The sequence below is a fragment of the Falco naumanni genome, chromosome 3, assembly GCF_017639655.2.
Source record: "Falco naumanni isolate bFalNau1 chromosome 3, bFalNau1.pat, whole genome shotgun sequence".
Lineage (NCBI taxonomy): Eukaryota > Metazoa > Chordata > Aves > Falconiformes > Falconidae > Falco > Falco naumanni.
This window is the reverse complement of record NC_054056.1, coordinates 2,228,482-2,243,803: the sequence shown is the minus strand read 5'-3', so window position 1 is coordinate 2,243,803 and position 15,322 is coordinate 2,228,482. Positions and strand designations below refer to the sequence as shown.

At 43.4% G+C, this 15,322-nt stretch overlaps 1 protein-coding gene across 1 annotated transcript; it reads right to left on the bottom strand.

Moving 5' to 3' along the window:
- Positions 1 to 293: 293 nt before the first annotated feature.
- Positions 294 to 14,637, bottom strand: RRAGC (Ras related GTP binding C). The gene is made up of 7 exons (XM_040586636.1): positions 14,326 to 14,637; positions 8,467 to 8,670; positions 7,564 to 7,763; positions 6,595 to 6,709; positions 4,924 to 5,066; positions 3,340 to 3,488; positions 294 to 2,331 (listed from the first exon to the last, which is right to left on the bottom strand). Exons 1-7 carry the CDS (start codon positions 14,590 to 14,592, stop codon positions 2,180 to 2,182), a joined length of 1,230 nt encoding a protein of 409 aa, XP_040442570.1. The 5' UTR covers positions 14,593 to 14,637; the 3' UTR covers positions 294 to 2,179.
- Positions 14,638 to 15,322: the final 685 nt, after the last annotated feature.

Genomic DNA, 15,322 nt, shown 5'->3' with positions numbered 1-15,322 from the left:
ACAGCCTAAGGCTCACCATTGATCAAAAGGTGAACAAGTCACTTCATCATTTATATGCCTTTAAAGTCTAGAGACATCTTCTGAAAACTGAGTATTCAGTTTGGAGTCAGTTTTTAATTCAGAGGAAAGCTAAGGCTGACTAAAATTTTTAAAGCCTCACAGGGGGAGGTGGTATTTAACTTTTTAAAAAATACTGCGAACATCGCAAGGCTTATTAAAACTTGCTTAACCATATAGGCCTTTATAGACTTTTGTTGAAGCACCTCACCCTCCAACAGAAACAATACTGTTAGTTTGACCTTTTTTCATTTTATTAGCACAAAATCATGTAGGGAGTGAAGAGAAAGAGAGGAGGAACATACACATGTACTTAGAACATGGAAAACTCACTGCATAAGTGGGAATGATTTCTTCCTTCCTGTGATCTTGCCAATTACTTCTCCTCTCCCCATGAGTACTAGGACACTGCGACAGAGTTTGCAAGTTACAAACCCCGACCTTACAAGCCTCCAGCACTTCCTTAAAAACCCCTGCAGTTCCACGACCAAAAAGGAGCTCAGCCTAGGTTCAGAGCTGTAACTGCTGTTAAGAGAACTGAACTAGACCACTTGAATTCCCAAGTCTGCTGCTGACTGTGGTAACTTCTGGAGCAGATCCTTTATATATTTAGTAACATACAACATCTTTAAAACAAAGGAGAAACATTTACACAATATGTGCATACACCCTAATGTTAATGCATGTATATTTTTACATAGTTCAATGAAAATCCATTCTATAAGCGCAGAAGCAATCCTGTGGTTATTTCTGACCACATAAATACATCGGTTGCAGAGATCGCTTACAGTTACAGATCTTCTTGCAGAAACTTTTATAGTGGCACTTGTATAGTCAGTTGGTCCAGTGGCTTCGCAACACCTATACACACATAGGGACAGGTAAGAAGAGCCAAGATCTTTACAGGCCAGTAGCTGAGCCGACTGCATAGCAAGGCTGGCGTACAGTACGACATCTGCAGTAATAATACCAACACCAAGAAATTAGGTTAAAAGAATTCAGCTATACTTCCCATAGTATGAAAGCCAGCATCCACAAAATCAGAAAAAACAATGTTCTCTTCAGATTGCATGGCGACAAACAGGAAGGTGTTTGCCACAGTACAGAATCAACGCACTTTCAATGTCCAATATTATTAGTAGGTTGTGACACATTGATTTTTCATTGCTGTGCAAGGATAACACCCTCAAACATTTTCCTAGGAGTTGTGATTATCAGTCAGAGGGCAGAGAGATCTACCATAAGTCAGTAACTTTGGCATTTCTTCTCTTGGGAATAGCTGAAAGTGGTTGCTTTATTGCAACAGATGGCAGACATTTCAGTTTAGTTAGCCATGAAGTTGTTTTGTGAATAGGATCAACCACACAGATTTGTGACATCCATGTTTTTGCAGAAGAGAGCAGGTAGTTCATTTCTGGTTTTAATACTTCCCTTCCATCAAAGGGGGCATAACCAAGAAGTGTGGTCTGAAAGCAAAGTATCACAATTTCTTAAAATGAAGCTTCAGGTCAGCTCTCCAAACAAATACAGAATCACTAGAACAGAGCTCTACCTTGCATCCACTTAACAAGTACAAAATTCATGAGAATACTCTGAGCACGCTGGCGAGAGCAAGAACTACTTTATGGAATGATCTGTGAGACCAGCCTCACCAAACAAAAAGACTGAGTTTCACAAGCCTAAATAATGACACCACCTTTTTTTTTTTTAATTACAAAAGGGTAAACTTAAGCAAAAGTAGACATCCTACAGATTAATTAAAAAGAAAAAAAAAAAAGGTTGAGCAAGTGACTATTCAGTGTTTCACCCAAAACTCAACTCAATCACTTTAAGTTTTGACTGGGCAATCGGTCAGAGACAGACTGAGAATAGGACTCCAAACTGAAAAACCACTGCACTAGCAATAGGGCTGGTTTCAAACTGGCATTTCTAACTCCACTGGCCTCGAAGTATTTTTACAGTAGTTTCAGTTGTCCAACATGAGTTACAAGCTGCTTGTTCCACAGTTAGCGCCACTCTTCTCCTGTGAAACATACTTCAGGCTTTCAGACTACTCTTCTCTTGTTCCACAAAGCTTCGGAGTGAAGAGCTGACAAGTCTATCCAACGTCTTTAGTTCTCCTCTAGACTGCGTTCCTAGGCGTGCCATTGTGAGTCACTGCTTTCATATTTGAGGCGCTTGATTGATGGTTGCAGATTCTGTGGGAGGCAACACCTACTTCAAAGACTTCATGAATGGCTTTGCGGAAGCAATGAAAATTGTAGTCTATCAGACCTGTCAAGAGGGAGGGGGAGGGGAGAGGAAAAACTGTGCTCAGCTTGGCACACTTCAGTAATAAACAGAGCTTCAAAATCGATATAAAATGTTTCATTTAACCAACAGCTATTTTGTTACTTATTTTAGTATGAACTTGGATACAGAGGATTTAACAAAGTTTTACTGATGCCAGTATTCATTTAGACTGTCTCAGTTTTGAGAGAAAAAGGGTACTCATTTGGAGTGCAAGGTGTATATTCATAACTAAAAAGCAGGTGAGGGGACAATACAAGACTCTACCCCCAAAAAACATGCTATTACAGCATGCCCATCACTTGAATGTTACCTTGCACTTCATGTCACTGATATATATCCTACCCATGGTGAGAAAAACTTTTGAGTTCAAATACAGTACAGTCATTAAAAGAACACACCTGCTTTTTCCCTTTTTAAAATGCCAAGGTAAGTACTGTCACCATTTACATCAAACACTCAAATTAGGGCCTATGCTGCCATTTCTACTTATGCAAGACCATTTATACCATCACGTCCTACAGGTCCAAGCAACTATGCAGTTGGTTAGACCTGCAACATATTAAACACTTGGTTCTAAAGTTCCTACCACATACTGTACACTAGCCTACCACTGTTGATTTCTTCAGTCATCCATTAAAAAAATTACATCAGTGCCACATGTGATAGAGAATACTATTCACAGTGCAACAGCTGTCAAGCAAAACGTAGTAAGCATTACTCCATTCTACTGATTCCACTGTAGCAGGTGGTAGTGAAATAGGCTTCATTAGCTACACAAGTAATTTCAGCAGGAGAACAGCAATTAAAGTGAAGATTCACAAGAATAAAAATAAGACCTCTTTATACCTACCTCTAGGAAAGGAGAAAATTCTTCCCAAAAGAAATGAAACAAATTTAGTTTACAAGTCACCTTGATTTAAGTCATATGACTATTTCACAGCTGATAAAACGCATTAGATAAAAGCCATTCACTGGGGGCAAAGTCCTTACCTTTGCGCTCAAAACTCTCTTCTCTAAGAATGCAAACTAATGCCAAAAACTTTGTTACTTCCTTTAAGTACAGGACCGTTGTGTTATTGAGCTTGATAATTGCCATTGATTCTTTATCATAAGCACTTCCAGTGCCATCTTCCTTTAACCTAAGAAAGAAGGAGTTAACCCAAGACATAATCTCATAAGCATGCATATGTAACTTCAAGACAAATAACTGTTAAATGCAGTTAGAAGAATATTACTCATACTGAATGGTAAGCAAGTGAAGAACCTGCAGTGCGGGTCTTAATACTATCACATCAGAAAGACCAGTATCCCACCTTAAGTTTCTCAGGAAAGCTAGATCGAAAGAGAGTAGAGGCCTTCACTAGATACTGGCTATCTTAGACAAGCAGTTAAGAGCAAGCTATCAGCATCCATTCCTTCAATATCAGACTAATAGCTGTGGCTGTTTAGTCGACGCCGTTTTCAGCTTACAGCTGAGCATTCTTAATGGAGGTAGTACAAGAGATAGTACAGTGCATTAGTAACAGCACAGCTCACCTTCAAAGAGTCACTGCTACTCAGCGTCTCACTGAGTTCACAGTGCCAGAGTAAGGAATCAAGTGATTCGTTTGAAGATTCTAATGCAAGCCTCCTATTTGCAAGTTACTCGTACTGCAAGTTACTCTATTGACAGAAACGTCAATGGAGTAACACCTCAGCAAAATTACTTTTGGTAAATTAATACAAAGGCTTCCTTAGCGAGGCCAGTGCAGGAAGTGCAACAGGGAGCAGGACACTTTCTGGTCTGCAGCTAAAGCAGCCTGCATTTACAAGAGAAGGTTAGGATGCTACTTTCTATCTGCAAGTTAGTAGTGTTTGTTAAATTACTGTAGAAGCAAAAGCTGTATCACAAGCTACTTCCACGCACTCACTCCTGGAAAAGAAACCAAAGCAAACAGTTACACAACCCTGGGTTGGCCCATCAGAAGACAGACTACTAAACATTGCGGTACTTCTTGCCAGCACTGTATTTTCCAGGCTATGACCACAGTTTTAAAATAAGTTACCGCTTCTCCATTCAAAAACCCATTGTAAAGCATAATTCAGGCATAAACTGTGAGAAACAAGTACCATGTGCATCCCTCAGAGAAAGTCAGCAAGAGCTGAGCTGACCTGGCAAAAGCTATTCTGTTTAGACAGTGGCAAGTCTCAAAGCAACGTGACTGCAAGTTACATTTATGAGCTATACCATGCTATCGACTCCAATTATTTGCAGGTATAATAATAAATCATAATAATAATACTTGCACCCACCATGCCAAGTGAGACACAGCAGTATTCATTCATACCACACATGAAACACTTGGCTTTTACAAATGTCAGATGGCTGCCTGAGGCCGTGAGTGGAAACAGAGTACAAATGCTCAATCCAGCTGCCAAGTCATTTGGCTTCATTCTAATTAGTTACAGAACCAATGCGCTTTACAGACCAATCGATAGCATCTTGCCGGATGACAAGGCCACCATGACTTGCATGGTTTGCAACCTATTCTACAACATTTAAGGACTCTTTTCCTGAGAGTATTCATCACTTACCCATATATACAGGAAACATCTATCACTACATCAATCATGTCACAGCACAACTCATATGACTGCATGTCCACAGGGGAACTGTCTGTTGCAATGTAGATTTTGCTGACTACATCGAAGAGAAAAGCTTTTTCAATGCCTGAATTCTTCAGAAAGAGAAAGAATTTGGATAAATTTTAGAAATAACTCAATTTTTTAAATCTCAAGTAGAATTCACACACTTTCACATTCTTAATAGCAGGAAATGGTTTAAACATTATCAATTTAGAGGCTTAAGAATGAATCAAGATTTAGAGCATATAATTCGTAAATACAATACCCTTGTTGCCATAGTACATATCAACATCACCTTCTAGTTGAAAAAAATAAAACTGAGGATTGGTTAGAATTCTTTGCAGTTTATTATTTACCAGATCATAGTTTGGGTTACATTGTAATATGCTTTCAGAACTCAAATGCAGCAGTTTTCCTCTTCTGTGGTTCTATTAACTCCAGAGGAGCCACATATTTACACCCACCTGATGGGCCAGGCTCAGAGATTACTTACTACATAGTAGTATCCTGACACATAAAACTTTACACTTGTAGTATCATGGCAGCTTAGTTTCTGTGTGAGGCAGTTGCCATGTAGTTTAACATGCACAGCAAATAAAGTCAGCTTCTAAACTTACAACCACATGAAGAGTACCACATTATGGCAGTTACGGATACGGAAAAGCACTGAGCCAACTGTACCATCCCATTTGTAACTGAGCGTTTTGGCAAAGTGCACACACATTGCAAGTTCAGGAGCCTTCTGCTTTTAAGCAAGTCACCTCGCGAACACTATGGATTTCTGGCAAAGCTTAATTTCTGTTTATGCACCAGAAGCATTCCTTATCGCTTCTTCCTAGCTAGCCTGAACATCCAAGGCAGTGCCCCAAGGACATCCTTTTGGCATGAGGGGCACAATCCATACCCTCACGGCACCAAGCAAGGGTGAGCATTAACGTGTCCTCTATCCACTGGGCCAGGTTATTACAGACAGTCCTCGACTAACACTGGAAACAAGCATTATACAGTAGCATGGGGCAACACGTCTGACCCACGCGGCTCCTCTCAGTCACAACCGGTTTCCCTCATGTTGTCCACATGCCTGCAACAGCCTCACAGACTTAACTTAAATGAGACAGGCTACTTCAGCCTTTTCTCTAGAGTGACGTACTATTTCGTTTAAAGTATAAAGCAGCAAATGTCTGTGTCACAAATTCTGTAAGAAATGCAAACACGAAAAAATCAGGGCAAAAGTCTCACAGGGCACATGCCTGTTCAAGGCCTTGGTTCAAGGCCAAATTCACATTAGAAAAAAAGTCTCTTGCCAATACAACTACAATAATTTATTAAGTGCCTTAGCAGACAAATCAGTACATCGTGCTGACAGAACACTTCTGTATCAACAGTTATAACTAGCCAAACTATGCTTGGTCAGTATTTAAAGAAACCCACACAAACACACACCAGCACAATTTAGCTGTGGTAAAGAGCTGCTAATGCAGACAACTGGGCCAGCAGAGGACACCAACAGGAGTGCCACCCGCATCTCCCACGGGCAGATCGAGCTAGTGTTCCTTAGCCGAAGGACTTGCTTTACCATTCCATGTATTTCACTCAAAGTTCTGTTAGATTAACACTTACTGATATAAAGATATTTAGTAGATTTTCCAGCGTTGGCAGCTGTGGAATGAGCTTCTGTACCACTTTACTGAAGGCTTCAAATATTGAATGGTCATAGATACTGGTCAAGTAAAAGCTGAGATACGGAGGGAGGGGAAAGGAAGAAAACAGAACAAAGATTCAAGAGTATTTCAGAATTGTAATAGTAATGTTAAAGCAATGTTTTTTAACATTTAGGCTCGATGATTTAGCTGGAATGCCTTTATCAAAAATACACCTGGCCACTGCACCAAGAACCTAATTTTCTGAGTGACTGGAGTAAACATGAAACAGACTTCCCCTGTCCCTGGGAGACAGGAGAACAGAGAGAAAAATCTGAACATGCTTTCACAACACAGCCTAGAGAATGCTTATCACAAAGGCATTAAACACTCAAGCAGGTATCTTTGGGTCAGTTCCTGGCCTTCCACTTTGTTCACGTTAACACCAAGAGATACTGGTAATACTTGAAGGCTCCATATGAATCAAAACAGCAGTAAAACCAGAGAAAAGTTAGCTCATTATAAAGGCGTTGGTAGAAGACACCTTAAAAGCAAGCCAAATACCAAGGAAGAGACTAAGCTTTTCAAACCACTCACACTGAAAAGTCAGCACTAGCCAGAACTAGAAGGCAGCCAGCTTCCCCTCTCCTGCCCCTGCCCCTCCAGGCCACGTGTACAAATTCAGCCTGTTATGCTGAATGACAAGTATGCAAAAAAACACTTGTATTACTAGTGAGTTCATTAATAAATCTCTTGATTGGAATCTGATACAGTAGCCTGCCTTATTTTAGTCAGTCTAACAGCTGAGGCTTGACCATAAAATACACCACTGAATTTATAACAAAGAGTTTCTGCAACATTAAGGAACTAACAAGGCCTTGCTCTGGTCCAGCCACTATTACATCTAAAAGCCAACAGTCTGTGTACAGGCCAGAATCTTTTAACTCACCTCAGGTGAAGTTTTTCAAGCCCAGCATCCGTAAGGTCATCATTAGCCCTCTGATGAATATCCCTCTGAGTTTCTATTTTATGGTCATCCGACAAACCATCAACTTTATGAATAAAAACTTCAAAGTTCATTTCTGGGTTGACCTTGTAGGCTTTTGAAACTGTAATGTGGAGTCTTGTTAAAGCTTCCATGTAGTCATCCTGTAAATCAGTTTTGGCAGGAATGAACAACAAGGTTTTATCTCTGGTAACTATTCCTTTCTGCACAAGGATAAAATATTTCAGTGCAAGAACTTCACTTCTGCAACTAAACAGAACTACGGAGAAAAGAATACCTTGGAGTGTCAGAAATCCAAGTAGCTTAGATTCTGTTAATGTAAATTAAGTTGCATTAACTATACAAGGCTCAGCTACACAAAACCAGCCTGCAGAGCAAAAAAGCAGGCTACACTTCAACTGCAGGAAAAGTCTTGGAGATTGCTGCTGCCTATCTTGATAACCAGATAATCTTCCACGGTGCAATTCCTAGGTTGATTAAAAGCTATCAGATACTAAATAGCACCAGTACTTGAAACTGAGGTCAGAAGAGTGCTGTTATTAAATGATCTCCATAGCAGTCAGCAGCAGGGATAATTCAAAACATCTAGCACAGCAGGTTCTTGCTATTACTGTAGAAAAGTTCAGTTCAGCCCCTTTCCACTCTCTCCACCGGGAGCGTATGTTCCAGTCATTTCACAAAACTAAAAACCACACACCAAACTTAAGATTGCCCATGCATCCTTTCCTACATAACAGATGTTTTACGAACTTATGTAAATATATAAATTATTAGCTTCTCCATCAGTCCTCTTGCACACATAGCAAAAAGAAAACTTCCCTGTGATTCTTAGCGATGTGTATTTACCTGGGCATCAATAACATATATTAGAGCACCTGTTCCTCTGAAGATCATCTCATAATCAAATGTTGGATCAAAAAAGTCCATCTGTCCAGGAAAATCCCATATTTGGAAATTCACAAATGAACTGTTGGAAATATCATCTTTGTAGATCTTGTTGGTACTTTCCAAGAACAGAGTCTCATTGGGAGACATTTTGTGAAACACCACCTGTTAAAAGAACACAAATTACAGTCTTCACTTTGTCTTATTAGAAGAGATTGGTAGAAGTTCTGCCACTTGAATCTTACAAATAGGTTTATACATTCTAAAGTGTATTGTTTCCTTCGGTAAATAGACAGCTTTCTGCATCAGCTAAGGAAATAACTTACCCTCCCCCCAGAAGCAAGCAACCAAATACAGCTGAACACTTTCACAACTCTAAATAACACTGCTGCCTAAAGGCACAGATATCCCAGCTATTCTTTCTTCCTTGCAAGTCTAATACAGTACTTTCAAATTCTGCTATATTAGCCAATTCAAACGTGGTATAAAGCCACTGTGTTAACTGAGCAACTGCAAGCTTTTAAGAACTGTTCCCTTCCAGTCCTAGAAATTCTGAAAAGAAACTTTGCTTTTAGTCTGTTGTCAAGTGTTACAACACAATATAATCAGACTGTTCCTAAACTACAACAAAAGTGTACAAAAACAACACCCCGGTCTTAGAGAACCGAATAGCTGCGTAGCATGCCGTCTGTTAACAACTGAATTACGTTTGCTGACCCTCTCCTTTCAAGTACCCTAAAGAAACGATGAAAGCTTTCAAACTAGTTTGATAAACGGTTTAGCTGCAGAGATTAAAACCACACTCACTGCTAGTACTCCAAAAGCCCTGCTGGGATTTTAGCCCTTCCCTGAACAAACAGAACTGGCAAGTAACCCCCCCGCAAAGCAGCCTGTAGCAAAAGCAGACAGTTTCAACAGAGAACACTGCACTAAAGCAACCCAACCATATATATTGCAAAAGTTACAACAAACATAAGGTGGTTGAATGCTAGGACTGCAAAAAGAAAAAGCTTCCTATATAGCAGTTGGTATTGGTATTTTATTTTTTTTAATGTTTCACGCAGTTACAAAAGTAATCCATTAAAGAGATCTACTGTAACTGTCTCCATCAAAAAAACTGCAAGACAAACAACTCCAGCATTTACCCAGCATGGTAAATGGATTGTTTAGTGAGGTTCATAGTAGTACGTCAGCCTAGATTTTTTCAAGACCAAGGAAAAAAAATCAGTTCCTCAAGGCAAACATTTGAGGAAGTCAGGATATAAATGAGGTTTTAAACAGCAGAGCATTTGTATAGAAAAGTAAACACTGCTCTAGATACGCAGAGGCTGTATTGCAAGGACTAGAAATTCCTCAGGGTTTGCAGCACAACTTTAAAGCATTCTGAAATCAGTGTTTCATCTTTGGAACTCGGCATCTCCCATGGGAAGCAGGACAGAATCAGCGAATCCAGTTTAAAAGCAGATGAGCCTCTGAGAAGCAATGCCATCTTCCCAAAGCAGCATGTTTCCTTGGGTTGATGTTCCCCATCTATTTTTTCACACTAATAGGGGAACCAGGACAGTTTTGATTAAATTCCATTTCTATACCCTAGCATCTACCCCCCCTCTTACTTATTTTACACAGCTTCAATGAAGCAAACAAAAAAGGCTGCAAAAGCATCTGATCAGAAGCATTCAGCTAACACTGATGCCAAGCAATTTTGGCTAGGCATATCAAGCCAAGGCAGACAAAACTAGTAAAATTCTAAGAATCTGCGAAGTTGCCTTGCTATAGCTTCTATCTTTCCCAAGCGTTCCTTTTACACATTCAACATCCAATGTCCTCAACAGTTCCTGGCGACTTCCTGCTTCTACTGTATTGTAAGAAATTGTCACTGTCAGCTTAAGCACTGTCAGCAGTACACTTTTTTTTTTTTACTCTTTTTTTTTTTAATCCCTCTGAATTTCCCATTCACATCTGACCTGCCACGATCTCTTTAGTTTTCAAGATATTTTTTTTTTTTAATTTCCTGACATGTCAACCTTTTCTCTGTAACTTCTCTACAGCGGCACTTGGGTTTACTTCCGAACTGCAGCTGTTAAGCTGCACCCCTAATACTAAATTCCCGAACCACTTCCATGTTTTTGGATGGCTCCTTTCTTTGTTTGCTTGGGGGGTGGTGGTGGTTGTTTTTTCTCTTAAAACTTCACAGTTTCTGTCCCAATTTTCAAGTAGTTACCCTTCCTTAGATCCATGAGCTGAATTTGTCCAATGTATTTCATTTCCACTACCTTGAACTTTGAATGGACTCTCCATGGAAGCGTGTGTGCGTGTGTGTGCGTGCGTGTGTTTTCTCACAAATCAGAAAACAACCATATTCGGGATTTCACTTCCAGCTGAAACACTGGCCTGATCCATACAAACAAAAATTCCCACACAACAAAACAATAATCCTATACACCAAGTGACAAGCATGACTTCCACAACATCCCTACTACAAGAGCTTATGATCAAATATAACTTGCCACAGCAAGACACCTTATTGGGTACATTGTAGCAACACCTAAAAACTGCAAGAGGAATATCTAAGGCAGGAATTGCAAGTTGCTGAGAAAGTAACAAAGCTAGTGCAGTTTCCCTTTTTTTTGACACTGTCGGCAAACATGAATAACTGTTTTATATCTGCATCCTTTGCTTCAGAAGGGAAACAACGAGCAGAGCCAGAACTTATTCTAAGAACCTTCACAGTGCAAGTAACCTGAAGGGAAGACCCCTTCCCTGGGAGCTGTCCCAAGCCACCACCAAGCATGTCCCAACGAAGTCTGTACAGCCGAAGCAGGCAATTTGGCCTTCATAAGCAAGCATCTCCCCACTGCAGCACAGGATCACTCTGGACATAAAAACAGGCACCTTCACCTACAAGTCCAAATGCAGAATGGGTTTTCAAACTCTTTTTTTTTTTTTTCCCTAGTCATAAAAAACCCCTTTTTATCCTAAGGTAGTATTAGATTAATTCTATTGCCCCGATGTCCAGAAGGCAATTTGCAGGGGCACATGGAAGGAAGTTCCTGAAAGAGAGAGAGAAAAGGTACGGTATTGCAAGATGGTCTTGAGAATCTACTAATTGGAAATGAACAGCTGCTTCACTGGTAACAATGAAAAGCAACTTCTAAAGGACTCTCTAACAGCAGTAAGTCATACAATCGTTTTGTCATTTTCACACTTTCCAGAATCTTTGCTTCAGTTCTGTGGATTTCTTAAGCTGCTATAATGAACAAGATGGTCTTAGAAGCAGCAACTGCTTTTTTTTTTTCCAGAGGAGAGATTTGGGGGCTGTGGGGTGACAAAGAAAGAGGGTAAGTACAGCAAAAGGAAGACACAAGTGACAAAGACTTAAAGAAATTCACTACTTACTAGCAGCAGCACGTTACATCTTGCTTTAAGATATTTCTAAGTATTAGAGCTTGCTACAGAAGCGTGACACACAGCTCGTTCTGACTCCCTGCTCCCCCAATCCAATTCATTTATTTAACATCTTTAAAGAAAAATGAGTATAAATGAAAAGTTTACAGCAGCCTCAAAGAAGCGGCTACTTTAGGTTCTAACACACACACACACACACACACACATTCCTCCCCCAATAATACATTTATGCTAATCTTATGAAGGCAGAGCAGCAAGTCTGGTGACAGCAACCAAAAAAACCTGCCAACCCCAAACCCTCCAAAAAACCCCACACGCACCCCAAAAAAAACCCAAAATGAGGTACTCTGTTTGAACTCTTTCCAAATTCCTATTGCATAAGGACAGTACAGTAAGTCCAGTTACACGACTCATAAGTCTGCAGAAAAACTGTTTTATAAACTGAAGCGATAGTCACATTCCCAAAATCTTCTAACCTCAATTTGCTACTGAACATTCACAGGTTATACCAGTATGGCAAATCCAATTGTCCAAAGGAAATAAAAAAAAATAAAAAGTTTTCCTCCCCAGTACCATCATTTTCTTCTTTTCTGACAAGCCTCCTGTTAACATCGATCTCAGTAGAAGGCTGGAATGGTTTAAAATTCATGTTTTTCATGCAAATTTCTAGATTCCCACAAAGCCAATACTTCTCCCAATACAGCATTTATTGTGCACACCCCTACTCTCTGGCAAGGCAATCAACAAGCAGTGCCCAGACAGAACGGCTGGGTCGGGTTATGACCATTTTTGCACTAGACAGATCTAAGAGCAGGGACGTTGTTGAAGAGAAACTTCTTGATACTCCAAGAATGTCTCAGATTATTGCCACAGTCAGCTTGCTCAGGCAGCAGCACAATGAGCTCCTAGGTAACAGAACCACAGCTTCAATTCCCAAGCCAGATCAGCAACTGATCAGCAAAAGAGAAATTCTACATCCTCTTACTGCATACACAACATCGCACTGTTCCTTTCTTGTACAACTACTTGAATGGGTCCTCAGAAAACTGATGCTACCAACCTTGGTCATTGGAAAAAAATAATATCCAAAAGCTACATCCATAAAGTGACAACTTGCGGCTGTCACTTTGGTACCAAAATCTACCTGCGGTTTGGAGTCACTGCTTTCCTCTAGCTTTCAGGGTTCACTTTTTCCAACAGCAGACATACAATAAGACCTCTAATGAGAGTATGACGAGCGCCGTTCATGTCAGCAAAGACTTAGAGACTTTCAGTGCAGTCACTGCACCTGCACACACAGGGCAGGGCGTGGGATTAGACGTTATCGATAACCGGGAATAACTGGAAATACTGAAAAGCAATGACAGCCCAGTCTGCCACTGTATTTCAGAACAGCACAATGGAAAAAGATTCCCACTAACAGATACAGTACCTTTTGCAAACCTTGTCTAAGAAAGGCAAGCCTACAGCAGAATCTAGGAGCCTTCAGACTACAGTCTGGAACCCATATGGGTTACCAAGTAGCCCGCAAAGGTGGCTAAAATAAGTAGATTCATACCTGCTATGCTGCAATGTCCACAAAAGGCTTCTCTGCATAAGCCCTTTCCAGTAATCTCTGCAGGATTCCACACTTCACTTGAAGGAGGTTTGAGGCCCCTGAGTTTAGAGCTTGAGAACCACATTTCACGAGGAACGCATCCCGTACAAACATCACCCCCAAACTTCCTAACAGCGACCACAAACACAAAACCGGCACTGAGGAACACGGATCACTCTTAGCGCTTCACTTCCCTTGAGGTACGTGGCAAAGGAAAATAGTCAGTTTTGTCTTATTTTTATTAGGAAACTCTAGCGACTTCATGAAGCTACCAACCACCCTGAGGCACTGAAACTGTTTTATTTCCTCCTCAAACGAACAGCGACTCTCACTTGTTCGGTCTGGCGGACCAAAGGAAACCCGAGGCTGCCCGTAGGAAAGCAGAAGTCTCTTCCACAGCATCAAAGGCAGAACAACAGCTCCAGCCCCCTCCCGAGCGGAGGCACTAGCGAAACACCGCACACCGGGCCTCTTACCGTGCTGGCACCGCAGACCGGGCCGCGCACGGCGCCTTCCCATCCGTAAGAAAACGCCTCACGACAACTGTCACACCAGGATCTTCACTTTTTATTTTTGGAGCGTTAAGTGAAGAACTACACAGGCTACACGCCCTGCGCTACGCAACCCCCCGCCCTAGGGCAGGCGGCGGGGGCCGCTCCGGGAAGGGCCCGCCCGAAACGCGGCCGCTGCCCCCCGCTCCAGCGTCGCCCCCCGCTCCAAAGCAGGAACTGCCTAGACAGCGACATCGGAAGGAGAAAGAGCTCGGCCCGGAGAGGCAGGGCGGCAGGCGGGGGCGGGAGCCGCCGGCTGCCCCTCACCTTCTGGATGGAGGACTTCCCGCTGCGCCGCAGCCCCATCAGCAGGATCCGCGGCTTGGAGTCTGCCCCGCCCGCGCCGCCGCCAGGCCCGCCCGCGCCGCCGCCGGGCCCGCCGGGGCCCGGGCCTCCCTCCAGCTCCGCCTCCTCCTCCTCCTCCCCGTAGCCGAAGTCCTTGGGGAACGAGTCCGCGGCCCCGAAGCTCCCCCCCACCAACGCCGGCTCCTCAGCCGCGCCCGCCGCGCCCGCCCCGCCGAACTGCAGCGCCATGTCCGCCCGAGCCTGGCCCGTCCCGGGGCCTCCCCCTGCGCGGCCAACCAACCCGACACCTCGCGGCCCTCCCCGGATTGGCTGGCGCCGGGCTCCGCGGCGCCGATTGGCTGCGGAGGGCAGCGAGGTAGGGTGCCTCCGGTCAGCCGACCCGAGTCACCTGACGGCGCCGCCGCACGTGAGCGGGAGGGGCGGGGCGAGCGGCTCCAAGGGCGGGGCGGGACCCGGGGCCCCACGGACGGCCCCGCCCCCGCCCGGGCGCTTTCGCGGGAGCAGCGGCCACCCGCCCCCCGGCGGCAGCGCTCCGCACGGCCGCTCGGTGCCCGGCACCGCCCCCGCAGCTCTAACCACCGTCGTCACTGCGCCACGACCCTCGGTGCGGGCGCCCGGGCTGCTCTCAGCGGGCAGCGAGCGCAGCGGCAGTACTGGCAGAAGCGCAGAGCGGGTGCATCGCCGCCCTGGCAGCAACGGCTAGGCCCCGCGCCCCTGCCCCCAACGCCTTACCTGCCCCCGCGACCCGGCAGCCTGTGCCCCAGCGGGCTCAGCTCGGTCCTCCTCCGGTCACGCTCCCACGGCCACACCACCAGCTCTGCGATGCGTTTTCTGCGGCATTATCCCCTCCCTATTGCCACACGCTGCAACTTCATGCCAGGTGTATCTTCTAACTTGCACACCAGCTGCCTTCTCGCCTTTGCTGCCAAGGGTGGGACACTTTCTGTCTGGGTTTTTT

What these genes read in the sequence shown, in the direction of transcription:
- RRAGC (XM_040586636.1), bottom strand. Translation starts at nt 14,592, where the DNA reads ATGGCGCTGCAGTTCGGCGGGGCGGGCGCGGCGGGCGCGGCTGAGGAG. An exon ending in GGAAGTCCTCCATCCAGAAG is followed by an intron (nt 8,671 to 14,325) that starts GTGAGGGGCAGC and finishes TTCTTTTAACAG; the next exon opens with GTGGTGTTTCACAAAATGTC. An exon ending in GATGTTTCCTGTATATATGG is followed by an intron (nt 3,489 to 4,923) that starts GTAAGTGATGAA and finishes CTTCTTTCTTAG; the next exon opens with GTTAAAGGAAGATGGCACTG.